Raw genomic sequence first — 16,368 nt, 5'->3', positions numbered from 1 at the left:
GCAGGATCTTAGTTTATTAGTTTCCTGTTTCTGGACATTTGGTAATTTTCTATTTTGCTACTACAAACAAGCTAAGTTAATGTTATTAGTTCATTCTCTGGAACCATTCACCATTACTTTTCTACTATACATTCCCTGAAGTATGATTCCTGGTATAATGAGTTTGCTCCTTTTAAGGATTTTGATATTTGTGGCCAGATTGCTTTCAAGAATGATTGTATGAAACTTACCAGCAGTGTGGGACAGGGTCCAAGTCCCTTCTCTATAAGCATCAGATGCCGCGTCAAGTCAGTCATACTTCTGCGCTATCCCATAGGACATCTCCTGGAATATTTTGCAGGTACATCCAATGCCTTTTCTCTCTGCTTTCCTAACTCATACATTGATGCCCAACTTTGAAATCTCACAGTTATTCTCCAATTATCTCTTACATCTCATTAAAAAAAAAAGATATCAGTCATTTAGAATGTCTTCTGCTCTTTCCATCTCACGGTCACGTGTACACTTCTTTTTCCTCAGCTGTCTTCCAGCCCTTCAGCACCCTGATCCTTAAGTTTTTCCTTTCTACTGCTCCCGGAGGTTGTTGTTTTTTTTTCCTAAAACAACCTGTTCATTCACTCCCCTGATTAAAAGTCTTCGGTGGTTTTCAATGACTAAAAAATAAAAGTGCAGTTTTCTGTGTCAACAAGCATCTTTGGCAATGATAGACCACAGAGAGGAACGTTTAACATGCATACTCGATTGAAATGGAATTTTAATATTTTCTTTAAAAAAGTTAATAACTGACATCTTCAAACCACACCTTTACCATGTTAGCTTGTGGCTAACAAGGAAATAAGGGAAAACAATTTTATTTGAAAATAAGAGATTTCATTTCTTATGAAACCTGAATGATCACTATTTTTTCATTACTATCTGGTGTTCGTTTTGGTACTTTGTAATCCTAGACATTCAAAAATTAAAAGGTTGCAAATATTTTCCCTCCCCGCCTTAATAAAGCAAGACCATGTTCCAGATGGTATCACTCAAATGGTCTTTCCAGACAATTTGATTCTCCATATTTATTTAGATTAAAATGTTGGTGATGTTTATTAATTGATGTTTCCAATACGTCTTTTCCTCCTCCTCTCTAACTTAAATTACAGATATTGAAAATACAACCCTGGCTGGTGTGGCTTGATTGGTTGGTTCAGTTCCCAGTCTGGGCACATGCCTTGGTTGTGGGCTCCATTCCCAGTTGGGGGCATGCAGGAGGCAGCCAATCTATGTTTTGCTCTCATATCGATGTTTCTCGATCTCCCTTTCCTTTCTCCACTCTCTTTTAATATCAATAAAAAATCTTTTTTTAAAAAAACACAATAATCCATTTCAGTAATTTTACTAAACTCACTGAAGATCTCAGATAAATTGGTAATGTCAACAATTATTACCTTTAACATTTTCTCCTATAAAAAATAAATAAAAGACAAGTCATATTTCCAGTATTATAAGCAGAAAAATGTTATAAACTCTTAAAGCCCATTTGATAATTTTTTGTTATAATCATTTTTCACCCCATTTCACCTTCCCATCGCAAGAAAATAGCAGATAGAAAGTTAGGAGGGCTTCTATTTCCAGATGTTTGGAAACATTATCAGCAATAAAATCAGGAAAGATATGTTATTCTTGGAACAGTATTCCTCAATTTCACTAGTATAACAATTCAGGAGGGCATCTGAAGAGAAGCTGAGACATCCATGGCTTTTAAAATATATATATACTTTTATTGATTTCAGAGAGGAAGGGAGAGGGAACAGAGAAATAGAAACAGCGATGAGAGAGAATCATTGATCGGTGACTCCTGCACAACCCCTACTGGGGATTGAGCCCAAAACCTAGGCATGTGCCCTGACCGGGAATTGAACCGTGACCTCCTGGTTCAACTCAACCACTGAGCCACACTAGCCAGGCTCCATTACTTTTTATTGCTCCTATAGTACACTTGCAGTGTGTACTTATTGATATGCTTGAAGGCCCTGGGGTTCTCACAGTGCCAGATCACAAAGGTTTTCGTTTGTAGCCTGCAACATTGCCCCCAAGCAAGAATGTTATCCTGTCCTTAAAAGCCTTGAAACCTGGCGTTGACTTGGCCTCCATGTGGATGAAAGTCCTTTCAGGCAATTCATTTCTAGAATAGGGAGGTTTCATCCATACTAAATATTTTCGCTGGCAAGTAATTTCCTTCTATAATCAAACTTACCCAGAGTTTCCAAAAATTGCTCAGCTGCCTTTACATCGCAACTGCAGACTCCTCACTCACATTATGTGATGAGTAATGATTCTTTGATCATTTAAACCACCAAGAGCTGGTAGCAAATTCAATGTTGTAGTTGGGTCCAGCCTTTTCTTTCAACATCACAAACTTTTCGCTTTGGCTCTGATCAGTCACGGTGCGGAGAGGGATAGGCCTCTGTGTCAGATCTTCAAACAGGCCCTTAACAGTTTCTCCATGTCTGAAATGGGCCCGGTTTTGCATCTCAAATGGCCTCTGTGATCTAGGGCAGGATGTGTTTGTCTGTAATAATAGGTCTTTTCCTTCGGCTGCGAGGTAAGCAGAGGGGACAGTCATTAACCTCACCCTGGCTGCACCTTGGTTTCAGTGGGGAAGAGGCATAGTATTAATTAGACGGAAAGGTCAAGAAACTACAGGCGGGAAGACAACACAGAGGTTGCAAGTAGCACCACCAGGTAAGACCCAGGAGGGATGCCTGGTGCACCGGCACCATTTCAAATGCCGGAATCACAGCACTTCAGAGCTGAGTCCCTCTGTAAACAGTGCTGTGACTTCGATGCGCTCTCTCATTCACTCACTGTGGAAAGACTTGAAGAATTGACTTTTTGTTTTTCCCAAGATAGGAAGATATGAGAGAACTCCAGGCCTTCGGGAAAGCAAAGTACAGTGTAAGGTGGCAGGGTGGGGTGGGGGTTGGCGGTGGGGTGGTAGAAGTGACTCGGCCTTCAGGCTTGGTCTAGAAATAGCATCTTTTCTAATAATTCTGAACCAGCCCTTTATGCCTTCTCCCAGAAAACTACTTGGGCCTAGGAGTTGGGCAGCTAGAGAGTCACTCAGATTTCCAGGAAATCCCGAAGACAGGGGACCTTTACATTGTGGTGACATTTTCATGCAATCTTGTTTCTTCTACACAAAGTAAAGACACTGGGTTATGTTGCCTCTGTGCCCAGCTCCTCCTGTATTTTACGCGTTTGGTAAAATGGAGATGGAGGAAGAGCTACAGCAGCGGTTCTCAACCTGTGGGTTGCAACCCCTTTGGGGGTCGAATGACCCTTTCACAGGAGTCACCTACGACCATCGGAAAACACATATATAATTACATATTGTTTTTGTGATTAATCACTATGCTTTCATTATGTTCAATTTGTAACAATGAAAATACATCCTGCCTATCAGATATTTACATTATGATTCATAACAGTAGCAAAATTACAGTTATGAAGTAGCAACGAAAATAATGTTATGGTTGGGGGTCACCACAGCATGAGGAACTGTATGAAAGGGTCGCGGCATTAGGAAGGTTGAGAACCACTGCCCTAACAGTTCAGTCGAGGTGCTTTTGGGGTTATATACTAGTACAATCCCTTGACTATTGCCTCCGTCTGTGGTTGCTCTGGTTAACGCTCTCTCAGTGAATCAGAGCTCACGTAACTTGCTTGCTGCTCACTCATCTGGGAAACCAGCCTGTTCTGAACCTGAGCCTCCATCTTCAAAAGTCACTGGAAGACACTGTTCTTGCCCTTCCTGCCCCTCCCACACACGCCGACTCCAGGCCCTGCCAGCCGTTAACCATTATCAGGGCACTCCTACGTCCACCCCCACCGCCAAGTTCTTCCTCATCCCAGGCCCACTGCCCTCCCTGGCCCCGTGCGTGACCTTCTCAGAGAGTGGCTCCTGATGGCTGACGTTTCCAGCATTTATTCTCGCTTTCATGGAAAACAAGAGAAAGCGTTTCCTGTCCTCAGCTCAGCCCCACCGCACAGCTTTTTAATTGGGTAGCCCTGGTGAGCACCCAGCAAGCTCAGTCTTGGCTGGGGAAAGAGACACAGTGGATCCCACAGTGTCATGTTCGCTGGTGCCAGCCTGCATTCTTCCCGCTGCACTGTCAGAGCAAATTTGTGTAAACTTGAGGCCAGTGTTAAAACCTCATGGGCGTTGTTTGTGGGTTTTCTTGGGTGGGCGAGGGCAGGCAGAGGCCGCAGCTAGGGAGCAGTGTAACCTCCAGGGCCTCTTCTCCAGCATGACTAGCCCGTGTCCCAGCAGCCTGCAGAAGGAAGGGCATGTGAAGAGCATCCACTTGACTGCAGTCACGGATGCTGGTTGAGAACTGCTGCCTGGGGGTGCCTTGCAGGAGCCTCTCACCCTGTCTGTACTCATCACTCCTAAGTGCGGCGGGTTAGTATTAGAGCTCCGGGCTGTAAGGAAGAGCCGGTGATGGCACAGGGCGTGAGGAAATGGCTCCCGAGCCCTGTCCCCCTTAGGCTGAGACTCCGTCTGGGAAAAGCCTCGGGAGATGGCGTCCCGAAGGAAAGCTTTGGAGGAATCCTTGTGAAGAAGTTAGTTGTGGTCAGTCCCGGCCTTCCCACCATGGATCCCCTTTCTCCCATGTGAAACGAGTTAAGCTCCTATAGCCGGCAGGTGGTAGGAGGCGAACTAATGAAAAGTGGCGACTCAGAATCCACGTCCGACCCCAAATGCTCATCCCGTACTTCTCCCCTCTGTGGACATGGTCTCCCTGACCTGATGACTGAGACCCGATTAGAATCTCCCTACCTCCTTTCAGTGTGGTGACATTTTGATTCGGTCTGGCTTCTCATACACAAAGTCAAGACGTTGGGCTACGATGCTTCCGTGCCCAACTCCTGCATCTTAACACATTTGGTAAAATGGTGCCTTCAGGGCCGTCCGAGGCTAGAAGGTTTGGAGTGCAGTTCAAGGAGGGTGAACAGGGCTACGTCAGGAGGCTGAAGTGGGCTGGGCATGGAGGAGAGGGTGGGTCAGGGTTTCTGGGGTGAGACTCAGGCACCCAGGGGCAGTGTTCTGGGTGTGATCCAGGCTGCTGGAGGGAGCTTGGGTCTAGGTGTCAGAACTTGTTGGCTAGCCCCGTTTCTCCTGCAGGCGTGGGTGTGAGGCCAATTAGATGCCGTGGAGAAGAAACATGACCGTCCTCACACCACACACTTCCTTTCTCCTGGGGGATGGGGCTCTCAGAGAGCCCAGTCCTAGAGGGACCCTCCGTCTTCTCAGTGACCCAGCTGGACCAGATGGTTCCCTTCTCAGGCCCCCTCCCCGCTGCGCAGGGCCAGGGGCTGCGCTCATGGTTTGCAGAAGTGGTTGAAGAGAATACCTTTGAATGCAGGGAACTTTCATTGGGAACATTTTTGTTTTCATTTTACTGTTCCCTGTATCTCATGCCCTTACACTGTCCGCCTTCAGGGAAAACAGAAACCCAACTTTCAACTGACTACAAAGGAGCCTCATTTGGCCTCAAATCCATTGCCCTCCTTCTGTAGCAAGAAGGGATGGGTTACAGGTTTGTGCCTCTGGGCGGGACGGGATGTACTACGGCCCCCAGCTAGGAAAGAGCAGCAGGGCCTTGGGATGGAGCCAGGGCTGGAGGGGAGAAGATGCAGACTCTGGCCCCAGGAGAGGCCTCAGGGGAGGAGGCCTGGGAACCTACTTCTGGGGGCTCAGGTACAGAGGTGGGAGGAAAGAGCAGGTGGCCTGCACATGTTCCTGTACCGTGGGAGACAGAGATGGCCCCAGGTGCCCGAGGCCTGTCTGTGGCCCACACAAAGACCCTGGGGTAACAGGTGTTGGAAAACTAAGAAGCCAGCTGAGGCTTCTGGCTGAATCTGGAAGGTAGGTTCAGGTAGCGACCATTTTAAAGGGGTGACTTGGGGACCAGCTCCTGAACCTCCTCTCAATTCTGGGCTTCACATTCTAAGAGGGATAAGGAGGGACAGTGATAAGGGCGAAAATTCCACAGTAAAAAATCAGAATAGCACATATACAGGGATGGGCAAAAGTAGGCTTCCAGTGGTGAGTACGCAAAACAGAGTTTATTCTTGGATTATTATTAATCACTGTATTACTTTCCATATGAACATCTGTAAACCTACTTTTGCCCCAGCCTGTATGATGTCAACTGTGGTAGCGTTTGTTAACATGAACGTCTGACATGTGTATGGAAATAATCCTGTACAGAGATAGGGAAAAATGTTCACATTGTTTCCCTCAGATTTGAGGGCATAAAGGGGATTTTATTTCTTAATAAATTTGATTTATTTCCAAAATTTCTGTTACTTTCATTCAGAGAATAAAGTTGGTCAAAGCTACCAGGGCAAACACAGGAGAGAGGCCTGGCTTGTATGGAGATTGAGTTCCAGGCCCAGATTTTCATGATCAGTTGCCCCGGTCACGGTCACGGTGCAGCAGCATCTGCCCAGACCCAAGGGTCCTTTGCCTGGAGGCATAAGCTGATGCTCTGAGCGCAAACCCTCTGGGACTGATATCCAAGGTTGCTGCCTACGTCTCACACATTCCAAAAGGAAGCCTCCCAGAGGTGGTCCCCCTGGGAATTCCCTCCAGGTAGTGGCATGTCAGCCAGGCTGTGAGGCCCCCTGGTTTCCATGGGAGCTTTGTTCATGAATGTGGCCCCTGCCAGGCAGAGGGAGGTTTTTTCTTTCAATGGAGATGACCTTTGGCTTTTCCTTCCTCTCATCCTATTATCAGCTGACGATTCAGGGTGGAGCTGCTCTAGAGTTCCAGCCCTGGGAACCCTTCTCCAGATTGTGAGTGAGACGTAGGGCAAAGTTTGGTGGCCACTGAATCAGACAGATGTAAGCCTTGTTCCCTGGGGGGAAATACTTTCACTCTAAGCACCCCTGGCCTTCAACTGTAAGACAAGTTCAGTTATTTCTACTTATGAGGTTGTTCAGAGAATTCAAAGACAACAAGGGACATAACATGCCCAAAGACGTTTGATGCCAAGTGCCAGAAGCCGGTCCATCCTTGCTGCTTGACACAGTCGCTGCAGGGAAGAATCATTCTTCACCGACTCCGTCCACACCTTTGGGAACCCCTGGACCTGCTGGGGCAGGACCCCAACAGTCAACTAGGGTCTTAATGTTTGCCATGGCCCGTATGTGAGTTTTTGAAGTCCCAACAACCATATCAGATAGACCTCTGAGAGTCCTTGTGTGTACCTAGAGTAACTTGTTTGCCGTCACAGCAGGTAGGTAGCCCCCGGTGTACAGTGAAGATTACGTGAGGAATCGCACGTGTGTGTGGCATGTCTCTGAATGAACCCACTCAGATAACTGGCTCTAAACTCACTCTCTCCCCAAGACAGGGAACTCTGCCATCACCGCCCCCTGTCTTCCCCCACAGTGACGACTAACCTCCAGGCGGAGGCCAGGAATGTCATCCTGCAAACTTAGAATTAGGGGCTGTCAGTATAGAGGCACCATTCCCTTGTGTGTCTCAGGTTGACCATACTAACCAAGCCACTCATTTTTTTCACCCAATACTTTTGATTATCCCATCTGTGCAAGGCAGTACTCTAGTGCTGACGAGAGAGCAGTGAACACGACATGTGAAACTCTTGGCATTCGTATAGCTTTCCTTCTTATGGAGGGAGAGAGACACAATAAACATCAATAAGGAAAAGCTATAGAATGAAAACTGGGTTAAGTACTCTGGAGAAAAAGCAAGCATGGAAAGTGTACATATATATGAGGAAAGCTTCCCTGGTGAGTCAACACTCACTCGATGAAAGGTGGATGGCACAAATGTATTGCACCACCCGGAGGAAGTAAGGTAAAGGCGGGGGACTGATGAGCAGCTCATTTCCAGCCCCGCCTCCTTTCCCTCTGTACCCCCTTTCTAGTGACGAATCTAAATACTTACTTCTCTTTCTTCCCATAACGCTCAGTGAAAGTCTCTCCCGCTGTAATTATTTATGGTCTTTGTCTCCCTTGGAAAAAAGTAATGAACAGACCTGAAGTTGAGATCATCCCTTCCCACCACCCGATTTTCCTGGGCTGTCTCATCCATCCTCAGAGATGGTGCTACGCTGGGAGGTCAGACCATAACTTGGGCTCTGATGCGGTGACCTCCTTTGTGAGGGGTGTGTGGTACTGCTGGAGGCTATGGTACCCGAAAGGGACTGAGCAACCCACCGATGCACGGCGACCCCAGCTTTGTTATATCTGAAAGGATGTCACATAGATGTGAAGTGAGACATGGTCCAACAGACAGACATACCACTGGAGTGAAGAGATACACGGGAGAGAGATTCTACACTAGCGTTAATTACTGTCTTACGATGGATCTAATAAAATGAAATGCGGTGTCTGGGTGGGGGAATGCAAACACAGACAGTGTGTACCCTCTCCTGGGAACATTAGAGAGGATTCAGGTGGTTTGATCTGAAATTTATGATTCTGTGACTCTAGTGGGATGCCTAAGGGCAGGTGATGGAAATAAATAAAGCTGCAACCTCCCACTGGGACCTTCTCAGGAATGGGTTCCAGGATTTTCCAAGTGCTTCTGCTGGGTATATTCATAGTGCTCTTCATGGATGAGGGTGAGTCCTGGTGAGGGAGGCAATGAGGGGTGGGAGAGAATGCATGGGAAAGAAGGAAGGGGTTTCTAAACTTGACTCTTGGGGATGCTATAGAATGGTTCATGGAGAACTTTTCTTCTTCTCTTCACAGGAGACAGAGTCCTGACCACCAAATGTATGGTTTGCCATCCTTGGATAAATAATGTTGCAGCAAGAGGGGACCTACTTGAGTTCTTGACACATTGTCTCTCTGCCCTCCCTGACTCCTCTAGTGACTAATCTAAATACTTACTTCTCTTTCTTCCCATAACGCTCAATGAAAGTCTCTCCCGCTCACTCACTGCTCTTGGGTCTTCTTTCTGCCCCACCTTGGGTAGGGGTGATATCCTTGACTCCATGAAGAGTCATAACTGTTCCCTACTCAACAGAGTAAGGACCCTTGGCAGATGTTGGGAAGGCTTTCAACTTATTTTTTGTGAGGTTTGCACACCTCAATAAAAATGTTTATAGGTCGGAGAGATTCTGAAGTGGAAACACTTTCCCTGGAACTCTGCTTTAAAGCTTTACTATCTTTCTTTAGGGGTTCGATTTTGCAATGACTGTAAATTTTTTGACGGCCAGAAATGCATCCAAGAAATGAAAAATTGCTGGAAGATTAATATAATGTTTCAAAACAGGAGTTGTCGCACAGATCACTTTTACTTTTATGATCGCCTTACAGGTAAGTGAGGGTTGGAGAGGGACACAAAATATTACCAGTGGTGCCCCACAATTCTTGGAGTCAAGGTATGGATGGAGACTGGGAGAGAATGGGGAGAGTGGGATTCTCCATACACAGACTTGGGGTGAAGACTGTGTGGGAGGCAGATGTCTTTGGCTGATTCTGTTTAAAGAGACATAGATGAGATGCAGACAGAGCCCTGGATTCATTCCAGGCTACCTGCAGAAAACTGACAAAGTTCTGGAGAGAAGTCATTGCTAGGAAGATGGCGAGAGGAAGCACGGTGATCATGTTGGCTTTTCTTCTCTTTAGGGAGATACCTGTATCGTTACACATCACTATCATGTGAAACTTGTGAAGAGGGAATGTTCCAGGTATTCCATGATCTCCTGAGAGAAACATACTGCTGTATAGATGATGACAGGTGCAATGACCCTAATGATATACCAGACGTTACAAGGGAATATGTGTCCTATGACACAGACAGAATTGTTAAAAAATAAAATAAGTTTTAAACCACATCTCTGAGTAAACTTTGCCCTTCCCCTATCCGATGGCAACATTATCTTCCATTTTCTCAAACCCCAGACCCCCACTCTTTCCTCTTAAGCCAGTAGATCTACCTATGGAACCACTATCTTTCCTGTGTCAGTGCTTCCAGTAACAGGAACCCCATCTCTGCTTTCTGGTTGGATTCCACTGTCTTCACCACCTGGTAGCTCCTGGCAATCTTTACTTGCCCTTCAGTTCTAAAGCAGGGGTCCTCAAACTACGGCCCGCGGGCCACATGCAAATACAAATACTGTATTTGTTCCCGTTTTTTTTTTTTTTTTTTTTACTTCAAAATAAGATGTGTGCAGTGTGCATAGGAATTTGTTCATAGCATTTTTTTTTAAACGATAGTCTGGCCCTCCAACTGTCTGAGGGACAGTGAACTGGCCCCCTGTTTAAAAAATTTGAGGACCCCTGCTCTAAAGTCAGAGTTCGAACATTTCTGGCAAAGGAAACAAAGCATTTTTCTGGTAGAGCTTCTGAAGGCAGGTCGGGGAAAAGCGACTGGATAGAAATTGGGACAAGAAATCACAGGAGGTTTTAGAATATCTGGGAGGACAGTAAAAGAGGTATTTGGTGAGGACTGGGAAGGGTTTGTATTAAGCAGGGGCTTGGAAAAGTCAATGTGAAATTAGAAAATTCTGTCTTCTGTGAAAGCAATAGTCCGTGTACCAAATATGAGAGGCTTCGTTGTCTGCCACTATTTGGGGAAACTATGCCAATCACACCTACTTGTGTTCACATACACTTGGATTGCCATGTTTCTGGTCATCTTATCTTGCTCTCATGGCCAAAGCCAAGTATATCAGGATGGGCACTTGGCAGAGGATCGGCCAATTACTCTGCCTCTGGGCTTGTGGGGCATACTCTAGCACTTATAAAAATCAATTTAAAAATCTTTAACAAAATATCAGCCAATAGCAGATTAAAGGATGATATATAATTGATCAGTAATCTTTGTTGAGTAAAAAACCATTGCAAAACTCAGTGGCTTAAAATAATAAGCAATGAACCCTAGCTGGTTTGGCTCAATGGATAGAGTGTCAGCCTGCGGACTGAAGGGTCCCAGGTTCGCTTCTGGCCAAGGGCGCGTGCCCGGGTTGTGGGCCCGATCCCTAGTTGGGGGTGTGCAGGAGGCAGCCAATCAATGATTCTCTCTCATCATTGATGTTTCTCTCTCTCCCTCTCCCTTCCTTTCTGAAATCAATAAAAATATATTTTAAAAAAATAAAAATAAGCAATTATTTTCTGTGTCTGGAGAATTCAAATGTTTTATGTAGAGAGTGACTATAGGGTTAAGCCTCCGACTGAACTGTTGACAAAGCCACAAACAAGTCCCAGCTTAGAGGGCACAGCCCTCTTAGCATAATTAAGCTTGACCTTATAACACTCCCTAGATCCTATGTGGGTAGTTAATGGACTGTAGGGGGTGCAGCAAGTGCTGCCAAAACAAGTGAAGCTCACAAGAACATTGTAACTATGGTGACCACTACCTTGTTTACCTCCGAATATAAAATAAAGCATCAGCTTGCAGTCTGGATCTCTCTCTCTCTCTCTCTCTCTCTCTCTCTCTCTCTCTCTCTCTCTCGCTCTCTCTCGCTGTAGCCTCAGCCAGGCACAGGAGATCCACCTAGTAGACCCAGCTTATTCTCTTTGTCTTTTCTTTAATCCTTCGCCGCCCCTCCTCAGGCTCACCGAACCCTTGGCTGTGCTGGTCTGGCACAATTTTACAAGTGCTCACCTGGGCAGTTCTGCTAAACTCAGCCAGAGCAGACTCATTCATACATCTAGTGGATAGCTAGAGTTTGGTTGGTGTAAGCTGGCCTTGAGTAGAATGACTCAGCTCTGCTCTGCAAGCTTATCTTCTCCTTGGACCAATGGACTAGCCTAGATATATCTTACTCATGGCAATGGCAGAATCAAAGAGAGCAAGATCCAAGCTCATTGTACACCAAACTCTGCTTACATTAAGTTTGCTAACACCACAGTGGTCAAAGCAAATTATATGGCCAATGCTAGAGGTAGCAGACTGGACAGGTCACCCCACCTATAATGGCAATACATTGAAAAATTATAGGTCAAAGGATGTAGACAAAAGGAAAGGTGAAGAATTGGGGCCAGATGATGCAATGTACCATACATCATTGCCAAGTGAGTCCTTTTTTAGAGATATAAGATTGGTTCAGTGTAAAAAATATAAATTATAATAACTTAGAAAAGTCAGATGATTATTTCCATAGAAAACAAGGAGTCATTTGACAAGATTTAACATCCAGTCATATAAAAAACAAAAGTGGAATTGATAAATGTGTATTTAACATAATAAAATGATCTATAGTTTAGTCTCAAAAGCCAGTATTTACTTAATGGGGAAATACTAGGTTTCATGCTAAAATAAGGGATAAGACAATGATGTTCAGTATCTCTACAGCTAATTAATATATTAGAAGACTAACATGTCCATACTACCCAAAGCAATCTATAGATTCAATGCAATTCCTATCAAGATACCCATAGCGTATTTTACAGAACTAGGACAAATATTCCAAAAAAAAAGGATATGGAACCACAAAAGACCCTGAGTAGGCACAGAAGTCTTGAGAAAGAAAAACAAAGTTGGAGGAATCCTGATACCTGATATCAAGTTATACTACAAGGCCATATTAATAAAAACAGCATGGTACTGGCATGAAAACAGAAATGTAGATCAATGGAACAAAACAGAATGCCCAGAAGTAAACCCATGCTTTTATAAAGGGTCAATTAATATTTGACAAAGGAGGCAAGAAGATACAATGGGGTAAAAACGGTATATTCATTAAGTGGTATTGGGGAAATTGGACAGATACATAAAAAAAAAAAGAAGAAAAAACTAGACCACCTTTTTATACCATGTACAAGAATAAACTCAAAATGAATTAAAGACTTAAATATAAGACTTGAAAGCATAAAAATCCTAGAAGAAAACATTGGCAGTAAACTCTCGAACATTTCTCCTAACAAGGATATATTTACTTCACCAAGAGAAACAAAAGAAAAAAATAAACTACATCAAACTAAAAAGTTTTTGCACAGCAAAGGAAACCATCCACACAATGAGAAGACAACCCACCGTATAGGATAACATATTTCCCAATGACACCTTCTATGAGATATTAATATATAAAAGTTATAAAGAACTCAACACCAAAATACCAAAAAAAATAATAATAATAATTTAAAAAATGGGCAGAACCCGGCTGGCGTGGCTCAGTGGTTGAGCGTCAACTTATGAACCAGGAGATCACAGTTCGATTCCCGGACAGGGCACATGCCGGGGGTTGCAGGCTTGATCCCCAGTGTGGGGCCTGCAGGAAGCAGCTGATAAATGATTCTCTCTCATCATTGGTGTTTCTATCTCTCTCTCTCCCTAGATCCTATGTGGGTAGTTAACGGACTGTGGGAGGTGCAGCAAGTGCTGCCAAAACAAGTGAAGCTCACAAGAACATTGTAACTATGGTGACCACTACCTTGTTTATGTCTGACTATAAAATAGACACTTCTCCAAAGAGGATATACAGATGGTCAATAGACATATGAAAAGATGCTCAATGTCACTAATCATCGGAGAAATGACAATTGAAACCGCAAAGAGATATCACCTCACACCCATCAGAATGGCTATCATCAATAAATCAACAAACAACAATCTTTAGCGAGGATGTGGAGAAAAGCCCAGATTTGGACGCAGCCCAAGTGGATAAGTGGATAAAACAGGTGTGGTACAGCCCTGGCCAGTGTGGCTCAGTTGTTTGAAGCATCCTCCTCTACACTGAAAGGTTGTGGGTTCGATTCCTAGTCAGGGAACATACCTAGGTTGTGGGTTTGATCCCCAGTCGGGACATGTATGAGAGGCAACCAGTCAATGTTTCTCTTTCACATTAATGTTTTTCTCTCTCCCTCCCTCTCTCTCTAAAATCAATAAACATATCTTCGGGAGAGATTAAAATAAATAGCTGTGGTACAGTTACACAGTAGAAGACTACTCAGCTATAAAAAAAAGAAGGAAATCTTACCCTTTATGACAGCATGGATGGACCTGGATAATATTATACTAAGTGAAATAAGCCAAGTACCATATGATTTCACTTATATGTGGAATCTAATGAACAAAATAAACAAACAAAATAGAAACAAACTCATAGATACAGAGAACAAACTGACAGCTGTCAGAGGGTAGAGAGGTTGGAAGACTAAGGTAAAAACAGTGAAAGGATTAAGCAAAAAAAACACAAAAATTCATAGGCACAGACAACAGTATGATGATTATCAGAGAAAAGGAGGGGGGTTAGAAGAGGGTAAAGGTTGATAAATGATGATGAATGAAGACTTGACTTTGGGTGGTAAGCACACAATCCTATATAATAAAAGGGTAATATGCAAATAGACCAAACAGCGGAACAACCAGTCGCTATGATGCACACTGACCACCAGGGGGAAGACGTTCAATGCAGGAGCTGTGTCCTGGTCATCAGTGGGCTCCCACAGGAGGAATGCCTCTCAGCCACAAGCTGGGCTGATGGCTGGCAAGCGCAGAAGCGGTAACAGCAGAGGCTCTGCTCGCTAAAGCTGTCAGTCGGACATCCCCTGAGGGCTCCCTGCCTGCTAAAGGGCTCAGGCCAGGCTGAGGGGACTCCCCCCACCCCTGACCGCCCCCAAGTGTACAAATGTCGTGCACTGGGCCTCTAGTATAACATATAGATCATGTATTATAGAATTGTACTCTTGAAACCTATATAATTTTATTAACCAACGTCACCCCAATAAAGTCAATAAATTTTTTTTAAAAGATTAGCCAATGCAGTTAGACAAAATAAAGCAATTAAAGGACTTAACACTTGAAAGGGAGAGTCAAAACTATGTTATTTTGCAAATTAAAGGGTATGTACCTGATGAAACCAAATGAATCAATAGAAAAACTAATATTAGTAATAAGAGGATTTATTAAAGTAATGAGACATAAAATTAATATTCAGTTACCAATTGCCTTTGCAGATACAATAACCACTTAGTATGTAAAATGGAATGTCTCATAGATAGCAGAAAAAAATCCATAAAAGCTGGAGACACTGGGAAGAATGGCATGAATTAACGAGAGCTGGGCTACTTCTAGGATGGACCAAGCAGGAAACATGGATAGGCAAAGTATGAAGAGGGAGAAACATCAATAACATTCTATAGCGAGGCCTCAGGATGGCAAATATCTTAGTGATTCATGTTACAATAATCAGACTTGCAGCAGTGATGAACGTAAGTCAGATTGTTGTGATAAAACATCAAGTCTCTGCAGAATTTCTGACACACCATATATGATAACTGGAGCTCATATTCTGCAATAAAGAAGGAACATAGAAAATGAGCCAGTGATCTAAGCTCTCAGAAGACAAGTCAAGCCTGGCACTAGCCCAGTCTGTGAAAACGTAATTGGGCATCAGGGTCTGGTTAGGGATGGCTTCCCAGCACACACTTCCCCAGAGGCCCTGGGCAGGTGGTGTAGAAGTCGCTGGCCCTTGATGGGGTTGTTGCTTGAGCTCCCTGACGACTCTCAGCTCTTTGTAAAGCGGCTTCTTCCCTCTTTCCCTAAAAGATTAGCAACTAGTGCTTTAGTGTCTTCAGAGTTGGAGTGAGTTTGGTCAGTTTTATTGGGAATATAGAATCGCCATCTTCTTCCTCCTGTCTCATTGTCCCAAACCATCATCTCTGTGTGCACTGGGACCCCAGCTAGGTGCGTCTGCACTTTGGTTCTTCTCTTAGCTTGGCCTTAGTCTGAGATATACAGCTGCTGAAGTATTCTCCTAAGAATGTTCTAAGAATCTCACAGCACCCCCCCACCCCGGGCCTCCAACTTACTGTTGTAGATATTTAAGAGCATGCATGTTTCACTCTTCTGAGCAAGACAAACACCAAAGCCTCTTCTACAACGATCTGATTCCACGTGAAGGTGGCACGTTATGCACTTCAGCGGTGTCACTACTGGAGAGTACAGAGCTGGTGTGAGGCCAAGGGGAGGCATGGACTTAGAAGGAGCTAGATATCTATAGGTCTGGGGGAGCAGGCAGGGGTTGCACAGGCTAGGGGAGGTGGATGAAGAGCGGGTGGTACCAGGTATTAAACCGAGCTCTCAACTCCACATCTCCGAGCAAATGCTGTTAGGAGAATAAAAGGATTCTGGCCCCAACGTAAGCAATCTAACCTGGGTAACTGAGCAAAGATGAGCCTTCCTGGCATTGCCTTTTCCAGCTTAAAAATGGTTTTTCCCTGGCCAGTTTTCCTCAGTGGTTAGAGCATTGACCCGAGGACCAAAGATGCCTCAGGTTCCAGCCGCAGTCAAAGGCACGCTTAATCCCCAACCATGGTGGGGGTGCGAGTGGGAGGCAACCAATCGATGTGTCTCTCTCATGTTGATGTTTCTCTCTCTACCCTCTCCCACTTCCT

General features: G+C 44.6%; 1 protein-coding gene across 1 annotated transcript; it reads left to right on the top strand.

Annotated features, from left to right (window-relative positions):
* Positions 1-8,578: 8,578 nt before the first annotated feature.
* Positions 8,579-9,959, top strand: LOC308535021 (prostate and testis expressed protein 13-like; the record flags this gene model as incomplete). Its single annotated transcript, XM_081113733.1, has 3 exons — positions 8,579-8,642; positions 9,655-9,766; positions 9,953-9,959. The coding sequence occupies 3 exons, from the start codon at positions 8,579-8,581 to the stop codon at positions 9,957-9,959; spliced, it is 183 nt and encodes a 60-aa protein (XP_080969859.1).
* Between the last annotated feature and the right edge of the window lie 6,409 nt (positions 9,960-16,368).

This window comes from Myotis nattereri, assembly GCF_964212035.1.
Source record: "Myotis nattereri genome assembly, chromosome: 19".
NCBI lineage: Eukaryota > Metazoa > Chordata > Mammalia > Chiroptera > Vespertilionidae > Myotis > Myotis nattereri.
This window is presented reverse-complemented; position numbering and strand designations above follow the sequence as displayed.